Source organism: Neolamprologus multifasciatus, chromosome 11 (assembly GCF_963576455.1).
Source record: "Neolamprologus multifasciatus chromosome 11, fNeoMul1.2, whole genome shotgun sequence".
NCBI classification, from domain to species: Eukaryota; Metazoa; Chordata; class Actinopteri; order Cichliformes; family Cichlidae; genus Neolamprologus; species Neolamprologus multifasciatus.
In genome coordinates, this window is record NC_140449.1 from 22,713,581 (window position 1) to 22,739,060 (window position 25,480).

The 25,480-nt window shown below is 40.1% G+C and overlaps 2 protein-coding genes and 1 pseudogene across 3 annotated transcripts; all 3 read right to left on the minus strand.

The window, feature by feature from the left end:
* Positions 1-1,878: 1,878 nt before the first annotated feature.
* tapbpl (TAP binding protein like) lies at positions 1,879-8,834 on the minus strand. The gene is made up of 8 exons (XM_085177758.1): positions 8,381-8,834; positions 7,871-8,080; positions 7,512-7,781; positions 7,216-7,416; positions 5,913-6,080; positions 5,726-5,829; positions 5,102-5,327; positions 1,879-4,647 (listed from the first exon to the last, which is right to left on the minus strand). The coding sequence occupies exons 1-8, from the start codon at positions 8,442-8,444 to the stop codon at positions 4,580-4,582; spliced, it is 1,311 nt and encodes a 436-aa protein (XP_085033884.1). The 5' UTR covers positions 8,445-8,834; the 3' UTR covers positions 1,879-4,579.
* Positions 8,835-14,711: 5,877 nt separating this feature from the next.
* LOC146508461 (complement C1r subcomponent-like) lies at positions 14,712-19,167 on the minus strand (annotated as a pseudogene). Its single transcript, XR_014876902.1, has 11 exons — positions 19,039-19,167; positions 18,467-18,680; positions 18,095-18,272; positions 17,860-18,000; positions 17,506-17,711; positions 17,268-17,415; positions 17,058-17,176; positions 16,748-16,829; positions 16,436-16,638; positions 16,097-16,311; positions 14,712-15,724 (listed from the first exon to the last, which is right to left on the minus strand). The product of XR_014876902.1 is annotated as a complement C1r subcomponent-like (transcript).
* A 332-nt stretch (positions 19,168-19,499) lies between these two features.
* LOC146508462 (complement C1r subcomponent-like) lies at positions 19,500-24,765 on the minus strand. The gene is made up of 13 exons (XM_085177757.1): positions 24,634-24,765; positions 24,061-24,274; positions 22,960-23,143; positions 22,735-22,875; positions 22,203-22,408; positions 21,946-22,093; positions 21,718-21,836; positions 21,536-21,614; positions 21,298-21,432; positions 20,917-20,991; positions 20,619-20,821; positions 20,312-20,526; positions 19,500-20,095 (listed from the first exon to the last, which is right to left on the minus strand). The coding sequence occupies exons 1-13, from the start codon at positions 24,732-24,734 to the stop codon at positions 19,729-19,731; spliced, it is 2,187 nt and encodes a 728-aa protein (XP_085033883.1). The 5' UTR covers positions 24,735-24,765; the 3' UTR covers positions 19,500-19,728.
* Positions 24,766-25,480: the final 715 nt, after the last annotated feature.

Here is a 25,480-nt window from a genome sequence, read left to right on the forward strand (position 1 = left end):
CTTTTGCCATCAGAATTATTGTCTAAAGGCGAAGAAAGATGCCCAACGGATTTACTTTACCAAATTGACGATCCCAGCCTTGCCGTAATGGTCCATTTGATTCACCTTTTATTGTTTATTTTATTTTCACTTGCTGAATACGGGACAGACTTGACTGGGGGAAAGAAGGAGAGAAAGAAAGAGAACAAAACCAACAGAATAAGCAGGAAAAAAAATACATATATCGATCACCTGGATCACCTGTTGAGAAAGAAAAAAGAAAACAAGCAGAAAAAAACGAGAGTAATAGAATAAACAACATCACAATGATATATGGGAATATGACAGTAAATACTAAATATTAAACATTATTGTGCAGCACGTAAGATCGACAGCACACAGTGTGCTTTGAGGTAGGAGCCAAAAAGGGTGTAGTTTGTGTGTGTGATCACCCGTGTGTACTCCTGTGAGCATGGACGCGCTTGTTTTTTAAAAGGTTCCTTCATGTAATGATCTGCTAGAGGGTGTGGGGAGCCACTGCCCCGTCCTCCAGGGCTTGAAGCAGGTATGGAGGAGATCAAAACTCCAGACATCCAGAGGCCCCCAGAATACAAGAGACCAAGGAAGACCAACAGAGGGGCAGCTGCGCCACTGTCCCAGAAAGACCTGAGGAGAGTCCCAGATGAGGGGTCACTCAGCAGCCGCGTAGCAGAAGCCAGGGGGGGTTGCAGTGACGTGCCCGTGAGATCCGCCGGCAGCCAGCTGTGCCTGAGTGACCGAGCTCCAGGCAGAGAGGCCGGGGGCACCCCACCTCCGAAGTGGTCCGAGCGAGCCTCAGGCTCCAGGCCCCGATAAGCAGCCACCAAGGAGTGAGCCGGTGTGTACCCGGACGCCCATCCCCGGACACAAAGAACCACCAACGCACCAATGTCTGAGGGAGTTCGCCACCGGTAGGGGAAGTGGTGGGGGGAGATAGGTCTCCAAACCTTGGAGGGCCTGAGATGTCCCTAGAGAGGTGGCGTCTGATACCCAACCTGACATATAGACACAAACAAACAGGCACACACAGATACAAACATCCATTCCCACCCTCATGCTCTCATATGCACTTACTCCACACTCAACCAACGTGGAGACAGACATAAAGAGACGCTGTACACACAATCACACTCCCCAAGCATACTCTATGAACTGGGTCTAGGTACCCTTGCCCCTGGAGGGAGGAACTGCACCCAGACCCAGGTGGTGTAACCCTTTTCCCTGCGGTGGGGAGAAGCAGACTGCCCCGACTCCACAGCAGCAGGGAGGTCCCACATTCCAGACCCCAGTCGGACAGCCAACTCCTCCTCCTAGCCCCCCCCCCCCCCCCCCCCCCCCGCTCCAGCAGGCTGCAGAGAACGGGGGTGAGAGAAGACTCCAAACCTCCCTCCACCCGCTCATTGTAGTGTTGATGTATGTGTGTTCTAAGGTGCATTTAAAACCCAGGAGGGCATGGAGCTACCTGCCAGAGAGCAGCAGGTAAGCGCATAGCCCCTCCTGCTAGCCCTCAATGTCTACGTGTATTTAAAATTGAGAGGTGGGCAAAGGAAATGAGTTCCAATGTCAAAAGTGTCTTTTTGGTCTTCTGGTAGAAAGAGAAGAAATGGACTGTTGCTCCGTGGTCCGAAGTCCTCTTGTCAGATGAAAGTCAATTTTCCAGTTCTTTAACACTTGCCTCACAGGATCTGGGTTCGAGTCCACTGTCTGACCAGGGATCTTCTGCATGGAGTTTGCATGTTCTCTCTCTGTTTATGAGGATTCTCCCACGTGGCTTCCTCCCACAGTCCAAAGACATGTAATTATTGGGGTTAGGTTAATTTGGTGAGTCTAAATTGTCTATAGGTGTGAGTGTAAATGGCTGCCTGTCTTTCCGTGTTAGCCCTGTCCAGGCTGTACCCAACAACTATGGTAGCTGAATAGGCTCCAGCCTCCCCGGGATTGTGACAAGGATGAACAGAAGAGAATGGATGGATTTACCTTGCAACATAAAGCACCTTGAGACTTTTGTTGTAATTTGGTGCTATAGAAATAAAATGTAATTGCACTGAGGCTTTATAGACATGCCTTTTCTCTTTTCCAATAGGACTTTGCAACTGCTCACAGTACTAAAACTACTACAAAATGGATTGTTGACCAACCTGCCTGATCTGAACCCCACCGAAAATCTATGGAGTATTGTTAAGTTGAAGATAAACACCTGAGCCAAATATACAGAAAAGCCATGTCCACATCAATGCAGTCATTTGTGGTAAAGGATATGAGTGTTTAGCATTTTGAATTACATTATGAAAAGCATGAAGCTTTTCATGATGTTGTATTTTTTTTTAATGACTTCAATCAATTCCACAATGTACAAAGATTGATCAATGGAAATTCCTTAACCATTGTCACAGTATCACATAATCCTTCAATATTACAGGTACAATAAAATAAGATAAAATCATACAAAAACTGCAGGATAAAACAAATATATATATATATAGTACCAAAAATAAGAAGTATAACAAAAAACTTCTCAAATTCCCACTTTAAGTATAATAATCTACATTTATTGGGTCAATTTACCATCTTTCACTGAAGTTACACACCAAGTCACACATTCAAACTAAGGCTTGTATGGCAGCATCACTCCATCCTCCTTAAATGTCACAGGGAGCATCAGTTCTGCCAGGTTTCTAAATTACTGAATGTACAGTAAATTCAGCTGGTAAGTGGGATTTAAGAGGCTGAGAGTGTTTAAATAGTCATACCAATTTTTCAGTAGAGACACAGAAAAAAAAAAACCCTTTTCCCACTTTGTATTGATCAAAAAAAGTCTAAATAAGCCCCAAATACTCAAAGCATAATTTTACACTCAAGGAAAAACAACTTTATGTTCATTTAAGGTGCTTTCAATATTGTTGCTCTTTATAAAAAATAATTTTTGGACCTTTGTGGGCTCCTGGGAAAAAGTAAATAGTTTACAAAAATATTATAGAGACCATGACTCAGGTAATAAATACTCATAGTGCAATTGCGCTATTAGCTGCTTTCAAATACAAATCGTGTGGACCTTTCATGTCTGCAGAAGATGAAAACACCTACTGCTCCTACACCATTATTTTCTACCTGCAAACAACAGGCCCCCTGACAACAACCATACTGAAAGCTGTGAAGGGAATAATTCCATGTAAGGAAGTTTGCTACTGTATAATTGCAGTGTTATCGTATATGAATAAAATTTGTACTGTTGGTGAATAACATAGTTTGGGATGTGATCTGTGGGTTTTAATGCAATTTAGCATATTGCAAGCTTCAAACTTGCATAGTGCAAAAATAGGTTGGTATTAAAAATAATAAACAAAAAATGTATCATGTATAGAAATTTCACAGCTATGTCATAAATAGATCAGTTATCATATGCATAGCTTTCACCCCCCCAAGAGTTTTTTGTACAGAGCAAAATGTGTCCCAAATGTTTACAAATTATATATAAATGAAACGTAAATTAAGATTTACAAATGTGCACAATGATTAAAATTTTCACTACTTGGGTGCTCGATCCACACATAAATAAACAGAACAGCTCATTACACTGGACTAGGAAGCATACATAGATGCCATATAGTAACCTAGATTGTTATCCATATCAACTTAATCATATATAATCAAAATATACAAGAAATTGTCAGCATATATTCACTTCAGAGGACGAGCCATAGAGATGTCTCACCACCCTACATAATCCATAGGACGATGTGAATACTACTGGCTATATAAAAATTACGTGTGCATGGCTTTTACAGTTGACCTTGACTGGAGCACCTTTCTGAGCAGCCTGAAGAGATAGTTTCTCCACTCAGAGAACCTGGGTTACAATGTAACCAACTGTTCTCCCATCTGCAGCTGCACTCGGACTGTTGTTCCAGCAGGAGTATATCCAGCATGTTGCAGCAGCTTATTTAAATCATATATTGGCTTTCATGGGCTAATTTTTGGCATCTGTAATTAGTAAATAAAATCAACTAAAACAAGCACACATATGAATCCACAGGAAGCCCAGATGTACCAGTTGTTTTCTCTAGCACTTGAACACAGCTTACATTTGTGGAACTATGTGAACATGTGAAGTCTCAAAGCCCCACTGTGGATATCAGAGGATTCATGCATGCATATTTAAAGATCTGTACGTGAGAATAAAGAATGTTACAGGAAACTTTCTAAAAGTACAAATTTTCAAATTTATGAAGTCGAACTGTAAAATTTGTGTAAAAATTCTGACTGTTTATTCAGGTTTGATATATCCATTTGTAAATTACTTTTCCATGTGTTCCAATTCCTCTGAGTCTTCAAAACTTACAAATCATTGTACACATTTATAAATTTTAGAATACACCTGTTGATCACATATTACACATTTGTAAACCTCCTGAGACAAGTTTTACTTTTTACTTTTGTTTTTCAGTTTCTAGAAAGCTGGAAGAGTTGAACAAACCAGTGGAATACCTAAAAAAAATAACTTAAACACTAAAATGACACAAATAAACTTTCTAGTCTCCAGTCACGATGATGTAAGTGAAATTTATCCCATGACCTGATAGAAGAAGAGTACAGTGATGATCAGGAAGCCCAGTATCCACCAATAGGAATCTGCGGAGACACACAAAGGTTTTGTGGATAGGGTTAACATCAGACATAAATACAATCACCCTCATAATAGAAAGAAAAATGTTTACACTGTTTCTGAAATAAATTGTCATGTTGAATTCATCCACAAAGTCAACCAAAGTGTTGTGCATCAAGGGTGCTAAAAGTGATCTGTAAATTGTTACATTTGTAACACGTCAGGACCTCAAATGCCAACTGAAAATGTGGTAAACACCTGGTTTAACTACAACTGCCAGTTTCTATATGATTGAACAAAAACTGCGGCTGTAGGATTTTGTTAGCTCAGGACCGAACCAGAGTTGTTTTCTATATAAAAATATAAAAATAGCAATGTCAGACTTCTCATCTATTTATATTCCACTCCCAGGAAGATAATGAAAACCATTTGATAATGGTAAAAAAAAAGGGGGAAAAAGTGTTAAATAGATATACATACCAGGCTCAGGAGGTTCCACCACCACACTAACAAAGAGCGGTTCTTCTAGAGCTGTGTGAGAGACCTTGCAGATGATTTTGGTTCCTGGGACGGTGGTGGGAGGCACAGCTATGTGAGAGGACAGGGTGAACGTTCCATCACCATGCTGCCGATGACTGGACAGGGAGCCCTGATCTATAAAGAGCTGTGGCTCTGTGTCCGTAGGAGAGAGGGAAAACCACTCGATCTAAAAAACAAAAGAGCAGAGAATTATGACCTGTGATTCATTTAAATGTAGCCTTAGGAGCTAGTGCAATTCAAAACAATACAAATGAATAAATATGGAAGATAACTTATTATTAAAACAGCAAATAAAGACACTTTTGATTAACAAGATGAAGAGCATTGGTACGTTTAAAAATATCTACACTTTCAGGCGTCCTTAGAGAGACTTTGAGAGAGAGGCTGGATTAAGGCCTGCAATAACTGCTCTATTAAATTCCTCTATTTCATTCTGATTGAGAAAAAAATCTCCTTTCATAAACTTGATAATATATTAAAGTTACTAATAAGATTGGTGTTTAAAAAGATGGTGTTACAAAACAGTAATGGGTAACAGTTACATCTCAAAACACAGTTACTGACGTGAGAATCCAGTGGGTAGTATTTACTGCTGTGACAACTTAATTTCTGGGACGAACTTGACTTTAAAACCAACTTCTCCACTGAGAGGGAAACATCTGGAGGTTCTATGGGGGAAAAGTAAGAGAGAAGAATTAACAGAATATCAACGAAAACAGCGGCTGAGGATTAAGATCAGAGTGAAACTTACGAATAATGCGAAGTTGAATGACCTGCTGTGAGTGGAAAGGACCAAGACTGACTGTACAGATGTAGGTCCCCTCATCTCCAACCTTCAGCGTGGTCAGAGTCAAAGACGCGTTACCCTCACCAACAACCTGGGCAGCATTTATGCTTGAGCCGGCCCTCTCACCATCCACTAAACAGACAGAATAATAATTGTTTGATGTTTCTTCAGTTCGTGCTCTTCACATCATCTCCACATGTGTGCTTTAATCGCATCTGCCTGTCTGTCAGTAATTTAGCAAGACTAAACTACTGAGCAGAATTTCATGAATACACAGAGGTGAATTGTGGGTAAAGGATGAACATATTTAATTCCTGAATGACCTCCTTTCAAACTATAAGATAAATGTCGTTTTAAATGAGGTATGTAAAAGGCATGTAAAAACTTTATGTAATTAAAATCCAAATCTAGTTATATGTACACTGACACTGGAGCTGGTGCAGGACTGAGATCACCCACTGTCACTGTGATTTCATATGTTTTAACAGTTCTTCTGAGGTCCTGAATTATTTATAAAATAACAAACTTGTACACCTATTTAAAATCTATTTATTCAAATACAACTACAAGCAGCAATGTGGGGTACAAAAAGTGTGAAGGTGAAATTATCTTCATTTTACAGGTGGCAATAGTAGTAAGACAGATGCATTTTGTTTTTTCAGTGTTTTTTTTGTTTGTTTGCTTGCTTGTAATCTTTAAATACATCCATAAAGTTTGGTTCCAATACCATAAAAATCTTTTCATATGACCTCACTTCCTGTTTGGTAGCTTCTCCACAGATGAATATTTTTTAAAATCTCAAATAACTTTTGAGTTAACTTTCTGATAACTTTTTGTGGCAACTTTACACAAAGATAGTAAAAATGCTAAGATGCTAAAGGTCATCTTTGGTGACAACAGGCCTGAAATAAAAGTCAAAAATTTACATTATAGTCTCCTTTACACTTGCCTCAATACCATTGTCTAAACAATTAATAAAAATCAGACATTTGGTTCAAAACTTACATACATAAAGAAACCCATGGCTAGAAACTCACTGAAAACATTCAGAAGACTGTCACTAAAATCATCCTCCTAAGATCACTAGAAACAATCATTCAAAGCCCCTTTTTTTAAATATATATTTGTAAAGTGGGATGCCACTATTGAACTATCACCATCCTGAGTACCATCAGTCTTAAAGCCATTAAAATAAACAGTGTAGGTTCTCATTGCCAAACCCTGCATTACACATGCAGATACACCTGCTACCACCTACAATGCTCACCTATCGTGCTGCCTTCTGTATCATCCAGCGCCCTCTTCATTTCAAGCACCTTCCTGCCTTTACCTCTGTGCTGCAGACGCCACTCAATGCCCACTTCCTGTGCTAATGGCGTGTCCTGCTGCTTGAAGCCACAGTTGAGGAGAACATCGCTTCTCAGAGGGGCAGACACAGACTTTATGTGGGTGAACACCACAAATATCACTGAGGGGTAGAAAACATTTGAGGATGATGTATAATCTAATAAAACCACATAAAGCTCCTTTGTATAAAATGTGATATTAAACTATGGATCTCACAGTCGGTAAGCAGAGTTCCTGACTGGCTGAGAGGAAGACCCAGCTTGCTTTGCATCAGGGTTGACTCGTCTTTCTCCACCTTCAAGGTCTCCAGAATCAGCGCAGTGCTGAAGTCAACCTCATCCACACTGAGGGACACCATGAAAAAGACCCGATCTGAGTTTTCCTCCAATCCCCGAGGAGAGTAACTACTTAATTCACACATCACTTCCTGCTCATTGCAGTCTGCATGGAGCAGCACGTTTGCATTGGGGATCTCAGGGGATGATACTGTTACAAAGAATAAGAGAAGAAGTTCATCACAGAGTTGTGCTTACATTAAAAGGAAACTTTGAACAAAGAGGTGGCAAGGAAAAAACCTTCGGCCTCAAACAGGAGGAGGTCTGGATCAGGGATGGAGGGAGGAACAAACGGAGTGAGTTCTTCGAGTGATTCGTCGGGGCCCACAGCAACATCTCGTAAAATAAGAGTGGCTGGAGTCCGAGTGAAGTGACCGCCTCCCATTCCACCAAGTCCACCTCCCTCCTCCACCAGAGTGCAGGTGAGTACCACATCTGCAACTCCATCAGCTGAAGAAACAAGGAGAAGAACAGTTCTTAAAAATCTTAGTGCACCAGCATTTAAGATAGAACCACTGTCTGGGCTAATAGAGAGAAAAGATCAGAGCGCTCAGGTGTTTCGGTATACTGAGCCCTTCTATTATTCTGCTGCCATTTTAACCTAAACACCGTTAATTAGAGGTTCAAATAATACTCCCTTTTCCCAGAGCTCTTCGGTTATCAGCAAATACTTCTGTTAAAAGCTTTAATGTCGAGCTCACAGTCACGTCTCTACAGCCAGTGCTTAATCAATGAGATTTATGCTCTTACCATAAACGCACGTCATGAGGTATCCAGTTAAAATGACTTTAATAACCATCATCATCCCCACCATAGTGCAAGTGTTCCCAGTTTTTTTGTAAATTAAAATTAGAAGGATATCAAATAACTGCTGAGTGCACCACAGCACTTTCACTTTTGATTTCAACAACTATCACCGCATTATTCAGGAGTTTACTGCCTAGAGTTGTTTATATCCGTTCTTCGCTCCATCGATGGCGAGCATCATACGTGCTGGACTTTAAATTTAACGCAATCCAAAAGTAAACGATAAAGGTAGTTCAAGAGTCTGTGCAGCTGTTTCTTTGGCAGGAGCATGCGCACTGCAGCAGTGGGAGAATGAAAGTGAAAGCAAGCAGGTAGCATCGCCCAATGACAGAACAGAGGCAGGTCCGTCATCGGTCACTGCGGAAACAAGCACAAACGCTCATTTTAACATAACTCGACGACATAAGTAAAATATATGGATGAATGAATGAATAATTAAGTAAATAAATCTTCTTTTGTCCGTTTGATTTTAGGGTTACCAAAGTGGATCATGGATAGGGACAGGGATATACTGGACATCCATGCTTTGTCCGGTCCACACAAGCATGTCTCCAAACCGTCCAACCAGGGGTGTCTCTACTGTGTCACTCTGATGTGCTCATTTCTTATAGACCCTAATTAAGACTTAGATTCTAAATGTATTGGTCTGTTTTACTTGCTGAATTTCTCCAAGAATAAATTACAGGATTTTATCCTGGGCTCTGTGTTTGCCCTGCGACAGCCTGGTGACCTGTCCAGGGTGCACCCTACTTCTAACCTTATGGTACTGCAGCTCGGATAGGCTCCAGTGTTGCTCAAGTTCAGATAGTTATAGACACAATATGCCCCCTATGTTTTGCTCCTAAGCAAAATGATTAAATTCCTGCATGTCTCCTGCTTCACCACTGAGAAATGCACATACTCCAGTTTGCTTGTTTGAATCTGCCTGTTATCCATGTTTACAATGCAAAAGCAAAACACCAAAGCCTGGAACAAAAGTACAGTGGGATGCAAAAGTTTGGGCAACCTTGTTAATAGTCATTATTTTCTTGTATAAATTGTTGGTTGTTACAATAAAAAATGTCAGTTAAATATATCATATAGGAGACACACATCACGATATTTGAGAAATGAAATGAAGTTTATTGGATTTACAGAAAGTGTGCAATAATTGTTTAAGCAAAATCATGCAGGTGCACAAATTTGGGCACTGTTGTCATTTTATTGATTCCAAAACCTTTAGAACTAATTATTGGAACTCACATTGGCTTGGTAAGCTCAGTGACCCCTGACCTACATACACAGGTGAATCCAATAATGAGAAAGAGTATTTAAGAGGGTCAATTGTAAGTTTCCCTCCTCTTTTAATTTTCTCTGAAGAGTAGGAACATGGGGGTCTCAAAACAAATAACCTGAAGATGAAGACAAAGACTGTTCACCATCATGGTTTGGGGGAAGGATACAGAAAGCTGTCTCAGAGATTTAAGTTGTCTGTTTCCACAGTTAGGAACATATTGAGACAATGGAAGACCACAGGCTCAGTTCAAGTTAAAGCTCGAAGTGGCAGACCAAGAAAAATCTCGGATAGACAGAAGCGACAAATGGTGAGAACAGTCAGAGTCAACCCACAGACCAGCACCAAAGACCAGTGTTGGGACTAACGTGTTATTAAGTAACGCGTTACAGTAACTACGTTATTATTGTGGTAACGAGCACGGTAACTAGTTATTATGCCAAAATCAGGAACGCGTTAGTCGTTACTGGGATTTAGATAGGGTCGTTACTCGTTACTTCGTGTGGTGGCTATCGCGGAGCTTCCACAGATTCAGTGGTGGAGGCCAGCAGGTGGATGAGGGAAAGGGGACGCAGAAGGAAAAGAGACCCGAGGCGGCCGCCGGTCCAAGTGTGAACTGAACTTCAGGTAAGAAGTTATGACCTGCAGTCTATCTGGGTCAGATATAAACCAAGTTTAGGTGGAGTTTATTTTCGTTATTCTGACTTTTTCCGTACTGCGTACTAGCTAGCATGACGGAGTTTCTATACAGCTGGGTGGGTGCTAAGAAGTTAATGATGTTGAACTCTATTTTGTTCATAAGTTATTAGAGTTGCCAACCGTCCCGTCTGGTATTCAGATAAAATATTACGCGTTTCGTATTGAGGTGAAAAGGAACAGTTTGTCCCGGACTTCAGCTACAATGAAAAAGACACAAAGCTGGAGTTATTCTGTGTCTTTGCTGCACAGCTGCCTCTTCTTCTCTCATTCTCCCCCCTCCCTCTCCCGTTTCTACTTCAATCATGAAAACTGATCAATGATCAGCTGATCGGCTTTTCTCTCTCGTTTGTTTATCGCCCACTTTGCGCCAGAAACAGGAAACCAGCCGATGTCGCGTTAAACAACAGCAGCACGTTTAAGCTTGATCAGCTGTTGTTAGAATTTATTTAATATTAATTTCTAGTATCAGCAGATGTTTGCTGGAGCCACAGCTGTAAAAAAGCTGCTGGTCATGATGTCGGTTTGGTTATCTGGTGAGAGGGAAACATGAAGATGAAACCAGGAGATGTCCTTACTGAATCATCAGAGCTGAACAGGTGATGGAGAAACAGGTTTATCTTTTAGGTGACATGAATGAGTTGAAGGGAAGTTATGAACTGTTTCTGAGAGACAGATAACCCCAGTATCCTTTTTTAGGTAGCTGACAGCTGGTAACTGTGCAGGTGCGGATCTAGCAAAGTTTTGCCAGGGGGGCCAGGTAGGGCATTAACAGGGAGAGGGGGGCACAAAGAAATACTTTTCTTTCTTATTCTCATTTAAAATGTTTAGGTTTTAAAAAATAATTATCTGAATCTTACAACAAAGGATTGATAGATTGATGCATATATACCATCAAAACAGTGTACATCACTGTCACAACAGCGTTTGTTTTCATTCAAAGGCTTTATGATTTTTCCTATAATGGTGGGCCAGTCTCTAGTCAAAATGCCCGGGCCGATTTTTTGTCCCAGTCCAGCCCTGTATGCAGCAGCTCATCTGCAGTCTGGTGTTACTTACATCTTCCTATTCAGAAGGCAGAATTTCTGAGTTCTGAGTACAATCAAAGCACCACGACTGCAGTTTTTGTGTTGGATGTAAAAGGAGAATTCTGAGTAAAACCAAAGTTACTTTTCCTAGTAACTAGTTACTTTGAAAGTAACGAGTAACTTGAAGTAACTGAGTTACTTTTGATAGAAGTAACTAGTAATGTAACTAAGTTACTATTTTAAAGTAACTTACCCAACACTGCCAAAGACCTACAACATCATCTTGCAGCAGACGGAGTCACTGTGCATCGTTCAACCATTTGGCGCACTTTACACAAGGAGATGTTGTATGAGAGAGTGAAGCCTTTTCTCTGCCCACAGCACAAACAGAGCCGCTTGAGGTTTGCTAAAGCACATTTGGACAAGCCAGCTTCAGTCTGGAATAAGGTGCTGTGGACTGATGAAAGTAAAATTTCGTTATTTGGGCATAAGAAGGGGTGTTATGCATGGAGGAAAAAGAACACAGCATTCCAAGAAAAACACCTGCTGCCTACAGTAAAATATGTGGTCATCAAGACAACGACCCAAAACACTGCTCAAAATCCACTAAGGCATTCATGCAGAGGAAAAAGTACAACGTTCTGTAATGGCCATCTCAGTCCCCAGACCTGAATATTATTGAAAATCTGTGGTGTGAGTTAAAGAGAGCTGTCCATGCTCGGAAGCCATCAAACCTGAATGAACTAGAGATGTTTTGTAAAGAGGAATGGTCCAAAATACCTTCAACCACAATCCAGACTCTCATTGGAACCCACAGGAAGCGTTTAGAGGCTGTAATTTCTTCAAAAGGCGGATCCACTTCATATTGATTTCATTTCTTTTTTTGTGGTGCCCAAATTTATGCACCTGCCTGATTTTGTTTAAACAATTATTGCACACTTATGGAAAATTCAAAACATCTACAGGTATTTCATGTTGAAGCCGAGTGAGATCTATAGGTTGGCACTCGAGTGGAGAAAAGCATAAATTGGCGAATGTGTTCACAAGAATCAGCATCTTCTGCTGGCAAGCATATGGACTTAATGATAATGAATGAGGTGAATATGATCAAGTGTAGAGGATCAAGGCAATGGCATTGCTGTAGTGTGACCAGAAACACAGGGGAGAGCTGGAAGGTTCTGATTAGATCACATGAAAATCTGCAAATCAACACCATAAAAGGAAGGGGGAAGTATTCAATAAGCAAATATCAAATAACACATGCAACTGAATATTTACCTGTTAAATTTGATACAGGTTGCCCGTTACAACATAACTATTTGAAGTCATAATTGCCTGGTCCTGCAACCATGCTTGCTCTCCTGGCTCCATTTATACTCATGATATACTCTTACACTATTAAGGGATTTTGCTGTCTGACAACAGACTGAAGACTTAAATGTGTGATTAAATGCCTTTATGCTAACAACAGATTGTTACCTGGTATGCACTCAACCCACCAGCTGACAATCCCAGCAGCCCAGTGTCTCTGTCACCCTGGCATGAGTCCTTCCCACCTTCAGGGAGTTCAGCACAAAACATGTTATTTGTTAATTCTGGTATTTCATGTGTCTCCTTGTGGAAATACACATGCTCATTATTAAAAGACCAAAGCCCGAAACCAGCGTGAAAACAAAAATACAGCAGTGACTTCCTGTAAATCTTTTCCACAAAATTAGTGAAATTTATACATGTTGTTACTTAGGGGAGAAGAACAAATTCAAAAATTTATGAGGAAAAAGTTTTACTCCTATTAAATAAATATGATACTTTAAAAAAATCTAATGTATTTATTGGCCTCTCATTTCAGTTATGTGTGTAGCACCCTCCTCTGGCAAACATATGGGCATTGCACATGAGATTATGAGATCTACTTTTGCACTCTGATCAAGTCAGTACCATTGCTGTAGTCTGTACTGCTGGAGTTGTTGTACTCAGGGTGAAAATAGACTGAGCTGCTTACTGAAGAGAGCGCTGAAATGTTCTGATATCATTAAGCTACATAAAAATCTGAAACCAGCAGATACAGAGGTCCCATTGCTTTTGCAGGATGAGAAGATAAGGTTGAGAATATTGGGGAGACTGGATTTGTCCGTGCATGACAGGCTCAGTGTTGGACAGCTGCCGGCACTCGCTCACTGAAAACCACAGACACCTGGAAAAGTGAAAAAATCAGAGCGCTGGAGCTGAGTCAGTCGTCCAAATTTGATGCAAACAGAACAAGAGCAAATAAAGTCAAAGGAGCTTGCAAAGAAAAGCGTCTGGACTTCTTTAAGTTGCTTGAAGACGTTTCACCTCTCATCCGAGAAGCTTCTTCAGTTCTAAGGTCAAATGGTGGGGAGTCCCAGATTTAAAGCTAGTGGGAGTTTCTCCCCACAGAGGGACAAAAGGACCCATGATGATCCTCTAATCGCCTGAGCAAGGTGTGAAAACGGGTGTGGGTCCCAATCAGCCAGGGTTTCGGGTGAGCTCATTGTGAAACCTGGCCCCACCTTATCATGCGAATTCCTGAGGTCAGATGGCCCAGGATGTGAGTGGGCGTTAAGGCGTCTGGGGAGGGACCTCAAAACTGGGTTATAGATGGCAGACAGTTGGTGTCGTAAACCACCGCCTCTGTTCAAAGATGGTCGCTCACAGTGGACATAGATGGCTTCTTTCACTCCTCTTTCAAACCATCTGTCCTCTCTGTCCAAAATGTGAACATTGGCATCCTCGAAAGAGTGTCCTTTATCCTTAAGATGCAGATGGACAGCTGAATCTTGTCCTGTGGAGGTGGCTCTTCTATGTTGTTTAAATCTGGGACTCCCCACTATTTGACCTTAGAACTGAAGAAGCTTCTCGGATGAGAGGTGAAACGTCTTCAAGCAACTTAAAGAAGTCCAGACGCTTTTCTTTGTAAGCTCCTTTGACTACAATGACCTGGATGACTGAGAACCTTCACAGACACAAGAGCAAATCAAGTGATGCAATCGATGATTTTTATTTTCAATTTAACATTTAACTTTCTTCTAACACCAAACTGGTTTCTTCTATATTACTAACAATTTGCTCACTTTGTTTAATTTTAACAGCTTCATGTCTAGAACATTGGTTGTAGACGGAGCATAATGATTAAAAAAACCCACCATATAACAAAAAGCTCTAAAATCTTGATAGGCTTTGTGAGCTAAATTGGAAATTCACAAAAGAAAAAGAAGATTCTTTAATACAAAAAACAAATTAAAAAATCTTCATCACACTCACCAAATGATGCAGTGGGTCCAGCCCATGTCTGTAAAGCTCTGGCATTGATTGAACTTCCAGAAGAGATGTCTCAGTCTGGAATGAACCATGACTGTCACACAGAAGATGATTAGCTGTATTTAGCACTGGAATTTGAACTGGACTTTTTGTCGTCAAGCTTCTTTTTTTTTCTTTGTTTGCTTTGGCAAAAACAAGTAGAAACATGATCTGTATGGGAGAAAAAATGCCAATAATGCCTCGAACATGGTTGCACATAAAAACCAAAAGAATTTAAGTTCGTATCAAGTACAAACCTGTAGAGAATAAGCCGAAGAAAAAGCACGTGGAAAGAGAGCGGGCCTTCTTTGCATATAAAAGTATTGCTTAGTAATGTTAGAGTGGGATGAAATGACTGATGATGTGTTTATCATTTTCAAAGTGGGAGGATTTGAATAATCTTAGACACAAGAAAAAAACACATGCAAATCTGCATTAACTATCTTTATTCAAACATAGTAAAAGGAAAATCAAAAACTGAGCTTTTAATTAAATATAGATTAAAAGTTCTCAAATCAAACTCCACAACAGAGAAAATTTAGTTTATTATGCAATTTTTTGTCTCATCATGTATTTACACCTTGTTGTTCTGAATTACTGTAACTTTAGTTCTCCTGCATGGTCTTCTTGATCCAGTTCAGGTAATTAGCGACTCTGGTATAGACTCCATATGTGCCCTTTCCTCCACACTCAATCCCCCAGCTGACAATCCCAGCAGCCCAGTGTCGCCCATCTTTAGTCAGAGTGAAGGGGCTTCCATTGTCACCCTGGCATGAGTCCTTCCCACCTTCAGGGAGTCCAGCACAAAACATGTTATTTGTTAAGTCTGGTATGTTGTTCCTTCTCCTCCTTGCCGAACTGATTGAATCCATGCATGTCTGCTGGTCCACCACTGGGAGATAAACATACTTCAGTTGATTTGTTAGAATGCGACGATTATTCTCTATTGTAACACCAAAGCCAGACACCAACCTGAAAGAAGTACAAAACACATTCATTGTGAATTCTTACTAATCCAGAACCTTAAAAAAACCTATTGACTTATTTCATCTACTTATTTGTTTTTTCTATATTTTCCTGCATCATTGTTTTACATTTTAGTTGTTTTAGTGGCATTTTACATTGTTAAACACTTTGTGCAGCATGGACTGTTTGGAAATGTGCTATATAACCTAAAAGATAAGAGATAGACCTAAAAAAAAAAAAGACCTTAAAGATAATGGCTTGTTAACTTAAACTGGTTCACAAATAACGAGAACACTTGAATGTAACATCAAATTTATATAGTGGAGATGGCTTAAACAAGACTACACAATCATTATGACACAATAGTAGCTTGTTTACCCCATCACGCCAGTATCATATGTGGCTCCCGGTTCTGGCAAACACACTGGCATTACAGATGAGTTGAATGTGAGTGTGTCTTCCAGTTTGATCAGTGCAATGTCATTGTTGTAGTCTACATCGTTGGGGTTGTTGTACTCAGGGTGAACATGGATTGAGGCAGCAAGCAGAGGAGATTTCTGAAGGGTTCTACCATTATTAGAGCCCACAAAAATCTGCAAGTCCACATCACAAAAGGCAACATTTACCCACAGAAAAGAATTCCTTCCTAATATTTACCCTTATTGCGTGATTTGACACTGATTAGCCATTAAATAATTCTCACAGTCAGCTACTTACCCGTACAGATTCATTTGATACCACCACTCCCTTCTCTACTACATTATGAGCTGCTGTCATAATCCACCGGTCTCCAATCACCATGCCTCCTCCCCTTCCCCTAACACTAAGTAGCACTTGCCAGGGGATTGTATTCTCTGGAGCGTCTTGGCCTCCAAATATCCTCTGATACTCATTGATGTGATTTGTTGGCTGACCACAAACTGGATAAGATGAACAGAACTCAGGTGCATGCAAGCAAAGGCTTCATGCTGTCATTTTGAAGTCCTAAATTTGTTATTAGAGTATTTTATTTTGACAGCACATCAGTACCTGCTATGCAGGTTGGGAGAGGGAGTTGCCACTGCCCGTCACTTTGACACATGGCTGAGAATGTCTTAATCTCTTGTTGTCCCTGAAAATATATGACTGTTACACACGTTTTCTAATTGACAAATTCACCGAAGAAAAAAACAAAAGAAAAATGAAGAAAGATCTGCTTCTGTTGCTCAAACACAGACACATGCAGATAGCAAAAAAAACAAAAAAACCCAAAATCTCTATAAATATCCTGTGAGGGAAAAGAGGCTGTTAATAGAGTTCACTGATGCACACTGTGGTAAACAATGAAATGTCATATTACCATCATCAACTTGTATTCTTGGTCTCAAGTGACATGGATCGAGTCTCCACTAAAGTATTCATTTAAATCAGGAGTGATCCTGCCTTTGGTCAGACTCCCTGGGTGCGGACATTTCACCTCTGTAAAGAATGCAGCAACCAAACATGAATGAACAGCATGAGAAAAATAGTTTTAAACTGCTAACGTGGAAATGCCACCTCTCCTCCTCACCATGTGTGCTATATTGCAGGCTCCAGCCGTTGCTCAGACCTTCCTCCTCAGTGTGGTAGTCCAGCCTGACTGTACTGGAGTTCGTAACTATCAGACCAGGACTCTTTGTTCCACAGAATTTCATAGCTAATCTGCCTGGAATGGTCACCTATGAGGGGAAAAATAGTGGAAGGCTACATACAGACCAGAGGAGCATGGTTTGTAACTTTTAATCCCTGTGGGTACCGCGAGTCGTTACCTGTAAAAAGTGACCTTGGCAGCTTGAACCATGCTGATTATCTTTATTATCAATGTGAAAATTGTCTCTGAAGTTGAGCGTCACGATGTATCTGGGCTCCACAGAGATGATGTACTTGCAGGAGAGAAAAGGGGGTGAGGGTTTAGGATACCCTGGACTGGTCAGATGTCCTTCATGCTTGTCAAAAACACACCCACCACAGGACGCTGGGCAAGAACCAAAGGTTAGTATAATAATAACAGTAAGAGAATCAGTAATCAGCATACCACCTCAACCATATTCTAGCGACTGAGCTTCATAGTATGACAAGTATTAATGTACAAAAAGGCCTCATTTCTTGTATTCGACACTTACACAGACATGTGCGCTGGTCTAAATGAAGCTTGTAACCACTGTGGCAGGAGCAGTGGTAGGACCCAGCAGTGTTGATACAGATTTGAGAGCAAAGCGGACCTGAATCCAGTCCTGGGTCTGTTTTGGAACACTCGTCTATGTCTATTAAAAGAATATTTACTGTGTTAAACTTTTCCTGAAGCTGTTGATGAAATAGTACATTAATGGGAGTTGAAAAATTTCAGGAAAACTGTACCTATTGCCTTATATGTGGCAGATAAACCAGTATGTTGTTGATGCTCTGGTGTAGAGTCGCTTGTTTGGAATACAAGAGTCAGTTTGTTGCCTGGAAAAAGGAACGTCTCGTCACCATGGTGATCAGTAGAGTTTCCCTGGTGACAAAACTTTCCCGCAACCTTTTCATCGTAGAAAAACTGGAAAATTAAGTCAAAACTCATGTTAACAAACTGCTCTTGTAAAAAACAAAATTCTAAACCAACGTCTTAATTCAAATTAACTTCCAGTCAAACTGAATGAATGAATACACTAAAATTGAAAACTGCAATATAAAAAGTTTTGTGTCTTGTTTGAAATATTTTTTAAATTCAGATCTAATCAAAGCTCTGACTGTGAGAGAGTCTTGACTGCAGTCTGCAGAAGCTTTAATATCCAGATGTGTTAAAGACAGCTGGATCTGGTAACCCCTGGGAACCCAGAGGTCCCATTGCTTTTGCAGGTGGGGAGGATAAGGTCGCGGATAATGGGGAGACTGGATTTGTCCGTGCATTTCAGGCTCAGTGGTGGACAGCTGCTGGCACTCGCTCACTGAAAACCACAGAAACCTGGAAAAGCAAATAAACAGAGAGCTGGAGCTCAGCCAGTCGTCCAAAGTTGATGCAAACAGAACAAGAGCAAATAAAGTGACACAACCGCTGATTTTCACTTTAATTTTAACATCAACTTTCTTCAATCACAAAGCTGATTTCTTCTACATTACTAACAATTTGTTCAACGTCTTCAACTTTAACAGCTATATGTCTAGAACATTGGTTGTAGATGAAGCATAATGATTAAAAAAACATCACATAACAAAAAGCTCTGCAATTCTGATAGGCTCCATGAGCTTAATGAGAAATTCACTGAAATAAAAGAAGATTCTTTAATACAAGAAACAAATTAAAAAATTTTCATCACACTCACCAAATGATGCAGTGGGTCCAGCCCATGTTTGTAAAGCTCTGGTGTCGATTGTACTTCCAGAAGAGATGTCTCAGACTGGAATGAACCACGACTGTCACACAGAAGATGATTAGCTGTATTTAGCACTGGAATTTGAACTGAACTTTTTGTCGTCAAGCTTTTTTATCTTTGTTTGTTTTGGCAAAAACAAGTAGAAACATGATCTGTATGGGAGAAAAAATGCCAGTAATGTCTCGAATATTGTTGCACATAAAAACCAAAAGAATTTAAGTTCGTATCAAGTACAAACCTGTAGAGAATGAGCCGAAGGAAAAGCACGTGGAAAGAGAGCGGGCCTTCTTTGCATATAAAAGTATTGCTTAGTAATGTTAGAGTGGGATGAAATGACTGATGATGTGTTTATCATTTTCAAAGTGGGAGGATTTGAATAATCTTAGACACAAGAATAAAACACATGCAGATCTGATAACTATCTTTATTCAAACGTAGTAAAAGACAGGCGTTGCAGTGATTTAAAGATAATGCATTGACTTACAGACAGTAAATCAATAACTGAATTTATATAGTTTTTTAATGATATATAGATTAAAAATTCTCAAATCAAACTCCACAACATAGAAAATTTAGTTTATTATGCAATTTTTTTTCTCAACGTGTATTTACACCTTGTTGTTCTGAATTACTGTAACTTTAGTTCTCCTGCATGGTCTTCTTGATCCAGTTCAGGTAATTAGCGACTCTGGTATAGACTCCATATGTGCCCTTTCCTCCACACTCAACCCCCCAGCTGACAATCCCAGCAGCCCATTGTCGCCCATCTTTAGTCAGAGTGAAGGGGCCCCCACTGTCACCCTGGCATGAGTCCTTCCCACCTTCAGGGAGTCCAGCACAAAACATGTTATTTGTTAAGTCTGGTATGTTGTTCCTTCTTATCCTTGCCGAAGTGACTGAATCACTGCATGTCTGCTGGTCCACCACTGGGAGATAAACATACTTCAGTTGATTTGTTAGAATGCGACGATTATTCTCGTTTGTAACACCAAAGCCAGACACCAACCTGAAAGAATACAAAACACATTCATTGTGGGTTCAGTAAAAATTCTTACTAATCCAGAACCTAAAAGATAATAGCTTGTCAACTCAACTGATTAACAAACAACAAGAACACTTAAATGTAACATCAAATTTTATACAGTGTAGATGACATTAAAGATGAAAAAAATCATTTTTTTTTATAAATAAAATCATTATCACACAATAGTAGTTTGTTTACCCCATCACACCAGTATCATATGTGGCTCCTGGTTCTGGCAAACACACTGGCATTACAGATGAGTCGAATGTGAGTGTGACATTCAGTTTGATCAGTGCAATGTCATTGTTGTAGTCTACATCGTTGGGGTTGTTGTACTCAGGGTGAACATGGATTGAAGCAGCAAACAGAGGAGATTTCTCGAGGGCTTTTACCTCATTAAGTCCCATGAAAATCTGCAAGTCAATATCATAAAAGGAAAGATTTACCAAGCGAATCCCGATCAGACAGAGATCATACAAAGTAATGCTCACAGTCAACTACTTACCCGTACAGATTCATTTGATGCCACCACTCCCTTCTCTACTACATTATGAGCTGCTGTCATAACCCAGCGGTCTCCAATCACCATGCCTCCTCCCCTTCCCCTAACACTAAGTAGCACTTGCCAGGGGATTGCATTATCTGGAGCGTCCTGGCCTCCAAAGATCCTCTGATACACATCAATGTGATTTGTTGGCTGACCACAGACTGAATTGGATACAAACTTGCATATAAATCTCACACATCAATTTCCCATTAAATTAACCATTTAATCGTCATCAAGTTTTGCAGGAAATGTATACCTGGTAAACAATGTGGACTGTCAATAACTTCATGGGTTGATCTCCATTTCCTGTCTGCATCACATGTAAAGTTAACTGAGGAGCAGAAAAAGAAACAATGTGACTTTTACAATTTTTTTTGCTGATCCTCAAGAGTTGTGGAAGAAATGTAAAGGGTATATATTTCCAGTTAAATCATGTTAGCATTTAAATCTTATTTAAGTTTTGAATTATGGTAGTATATATCATGTATCATCATATCAGTATGTCATTATAGTTTGACTGAATGAGAATCGCACATTATGGTTAATGGAGCCTGCTAATAGTAAAGTTTCAGAACTGTGCAAAAGGAAAGTAATGAACAGTAGGAATCCAAAACAGATTGCACTGTTAACATCTCACCGTTTGCATCCCCAAGGAGAGAGTAAAATGGTTCATTGCAGCGATACTGAATAACAGAAAGATACTGATTCTGAAACCCGGAAAGGAAGGCCACGCCTCCGTTCAGCAAGGGGTCAGGTTCTCCGCAATCAATTACTGCACAGGAACAAAGAAAGAAAATACAACAAAATGCATTTTGTCTCTGAACACTAGTATGGATGGAGAAGACTTTGTGTATATATGCTTAGAGACAACCTACTGTGGCATTCTGGCAGAGGACGGTGCCACTGCCCATTGCTTTGGCAAATGGAAGAGAAACTCTCCATCTCCCGACCATTCTGACAGATTAAAGAAGGGTAAAAACCATGTTTTACATTATACACAGTAACCAGTAAATAATTATTTTGTTTTTCACTGTTAAAAAACACAATTTCAGCTAACCATCATCAGCTTGTATCCTTGATCGCAGCGTACATAGATGTAATCTCTGAAGAGATATTCACTCAAATTAGGAGTGACCCTGCCTTTAGCTACACTTCCAGGTGATGGACACTTCACCCCTGGAAACAGCAAAAACAATCAAACATATATTTTACACTGAGGTTTAAACCCAGAAGGACAACCAGGAGAACTGTAGTTGCTTGATGACATGTTACTGGTCATCCTCACTGTGTGTGCTGTAGTCGAGGCTCCAGCCATTGCTCTGTCCTTCATCGTCAATGTGGTATTCCATCTTGACCATGTTTGAGTTTGTGACTATCAGTCCTGGGCTCGTTCTGCCACATAGCTTTGTGGGCTGTTCGTCTCTGACAGTCAACTTTTTAGGAGAGAGTAGTGCACAGTTTATTAATTGTATGACATATAGAGACATTTTTATTTCATATGATTTTGATGAATCTAGGTGTGCTGAAATCGCTCGCCATTACCTCCAACCAGTGATGGAGACATTGCGGGCCCTCTGGGCTGTCCATGCTCTCAATGTGGAAGTTGTCAGTAAAGTTTAGAGTAATAGTGAAGCCCTCTTGTACAGAAATGACATACTGACAGGCCACAGCATGAGGTGGGTGATTAGGGTATTCCGGACTGAACAGATGCCCCTCTGGTTCATCAAATATACCACCGCCACAGGATACTGGGTATGAGAGAGAGGAAAGAAACAGAGAAAGTTTACCCTCTTAATGAATTGACTGAAGTGTTTGAGGATAATTTGGGGAGTCCTTACACAATGTTTTAAGTCCAGAATCAAAAAAGTGATAATAATTAGTGCTGTTTGATGACCCAACTACCTCCAACATTAAACCCAGACTCCCCATCCTCTCCTCTTTTTTATAGTGCTTTTGGTAATCTTGAGATCCTACATGTTTGAATGTGTTTGTGAAGTGGAGCTAAGTTCTCCCAGCAGACTCCAGTTTGATGGTCTGCGCGCACATTCATTGGAAGCATCTTCATGGTACTCACACACACAGGTGCGCAGATCAGAGCGAAGTTCATAGCCACGATGACAGGAGCAGAGATATGAGCCAAGAGTGTTGAGGCAGATCTGAGAACAGAGTGGCCCTGAGCCATCTCCAGGCTCTGGCGCAGAACATTCATCTATGTCTAATAATGAGAAGTCATTACGTTAGTGTGAGTTAGCGCAGCAGTAAAAGAAGGAAGTGCAAGAAGCAGAGGTGGAGGAGCTACCTATCGCCTGGTACTGGGCAGAGAAGCCCAGATTCTGGTGGACCTCTGGGTTGTTGCTGTCTGATTGAAATATGAGGGTGAGACTGTTTCCTGGAGACAAGATGGGCTGGTTGCCTGGGTGATGCCCATCAGCAGAATTCTCACTGCCACAAAATTTCCAGAGGGCCTTCTCTTTGTAGAAAACCTAAAGGATCAAAGAATAAAATCCTACATGAAAACATCAAATCTGACCTTAGTGTTAAATTGCCCATAATAAGCAAATGTATGGCATAAGGCAAAATCCAGAAGATGAAAATTTATGTTCAGTTCATGGGTTCTTCATTTATATGTCTAAGATGGTTAAAAGTGCCAGAAAGGCCAAATGTAATCCAATGACCCGCCAGAACTAATGCTATGTTTAGTTAAGTCGACATCAAACTGGATATAGTAATGCAGAGAAAAAAATCTGTGCAGTTATGTGTCCCTCTACCATTTTAAATTCTGTGCAACGTCACAGTAAAGACTGACTGACTTTCTGTCAAAGCAGCAGCGATACAATCTGCTGATAAGCTACAGCTATCTGTTGCTGTTGTCTCCAGTGGTTATACACTGTTGTAAATTTTTAACTTACAACTATCACAATCAACAAGATGATCACAGTGATTACCAGGGTTATCATAGTTTCAGTTTAGTCTTTTTTAAGTATTATTGTATGGATTTCAGAGGTAAGATTTAGGAAAATCAAGCACTACAATAAAAACAGGCATTTTTGAAAGCAGTTGACTGACAGTCCTTTAGATATCCAAAGTCTCATTAAACATGTTTGGCAACATCACATCAGACAAGTGCAATTATATTTTATTTTAATTTCCCAACTTTAAAAAATAATTTCAGTTAGTTTTAATTTTATTCAAAAGTTTTTCAAAGCTTTTACATCTGATTTTAACTATAATAACCTTGTTAATTACCTTGACAGAAACGTGAAAACATATGTAAGTGGTGAGCTCGAATCAGGTTGTCAAGCGTTACTCTTGAATCATATTTGGGTTTTCACCTTAAGCTATTTATTAATATTATGATTTTTAGGGTAATTCTGTATATGTATTGAAATATGGGTCTGACTGTAAGTGAGTCGTAGTAGCAGTTCACAGAAGCTTCAATATCCAAATGTGTGAAGGTGAGTCGAATCTGGTAGCCCTCAGGGACAACGAGGTCCCACTGCTCCTGCTGGTTGGGAGGGTAAGGCTGCGGGTACAGAGGGGATTGGACCTCCCCGTACATTTGAGGCTCTGGTTCTGGCAGAGGTGAGCACTCACACAGTGACACATACAGAAACCTAGAAAGGTACATAAAGGAAAGAGTTTGATCTGTTTATCAGTCTGCAGTCATCTGATCTGCCAGTCCAAAGTTGATACAAACAGAGAAGAACAAACACAGTGGCATAATCGACACCACTGTGCAACTAACATAATATTGTCAAGACTGCATATATATGGCATACTGACTGATGAATAAAAATATAAAACACTGTTCATCTAAAGTAAATTCTTGCAGATTATCAGTATAAAAACACAAGTAATTCTCCACTATTTGCAGCTACATGATTTGAAAATTTCTGCTCAAAAGTGGAAATTTATGACCAAAAAAGGGATTTTAGGAGATATTTGAGAACTTGAAAATGTCTAATCCACTTACCAGATGATACAAGAGGCCCAGCGCATTTTCCAATTAACTGTATCCATGAGTGAACTGGTCGGCTGCTGCGAGAGCAAATGTCTCCCATTCAAGTAAAACATTAATGTCACAAAGTCTGTCGTTTCCAGTGTTTAGCAACTCACTGCGTTAATGCCAGGAATTGTTTATCTTGGCAAAATCAACCAACTCTAAATTGCAGATAAACAGGAAAAAAAATTGTTCTAAACTAGAGAACGAGACAGACTTTCAAATTCTACATCTAAAAAATGTAACATAAACTCATGCAATTTTTGAGCACAATTATCATATGAGAATAATCAACTGAGCTTGGTTTATTTCATTGTCTAATCCACTCTTAATCCTCATCCTACCACCAGAGGGCGGCATTAACAGTTTTTTTAGGCATCCTTGATCACAGCAAGTGTTTTCAGAGTTTAGCTTGAGGCCAAGCAGACATGTCTGGATGTTAAAATAGCAGGTGAAGCAACTGATTTCCAGAATGAGGAATCAGATTCATCAAGTATGTGGATGTGTTTGTTGCCTGTCATTATTTATATCAGCATGTGGTTTATTTTTGCCCTCAAAATAGCATCAGTGTTTCAGTTTCTGACGGCGAACTGAAACAACCCGTTCCTCTCTGCTTTACCTTAGAATGTTTTGCATTAGTTCCCATAAGTCTGACGCTCTTTAGTCTTGTGTTCTTGTGTTTGTTTAACATTGTTAGTTTGGAAAACCTCGAGCAGTTAAAAGTATGCCAAAACGGACTGATCTGAGTGTAGAGGAGGCCGCCACGCTGTTATTTTACAGACCACTAGAGGGGGCCACCAACAAAAATCTACTATTGAAA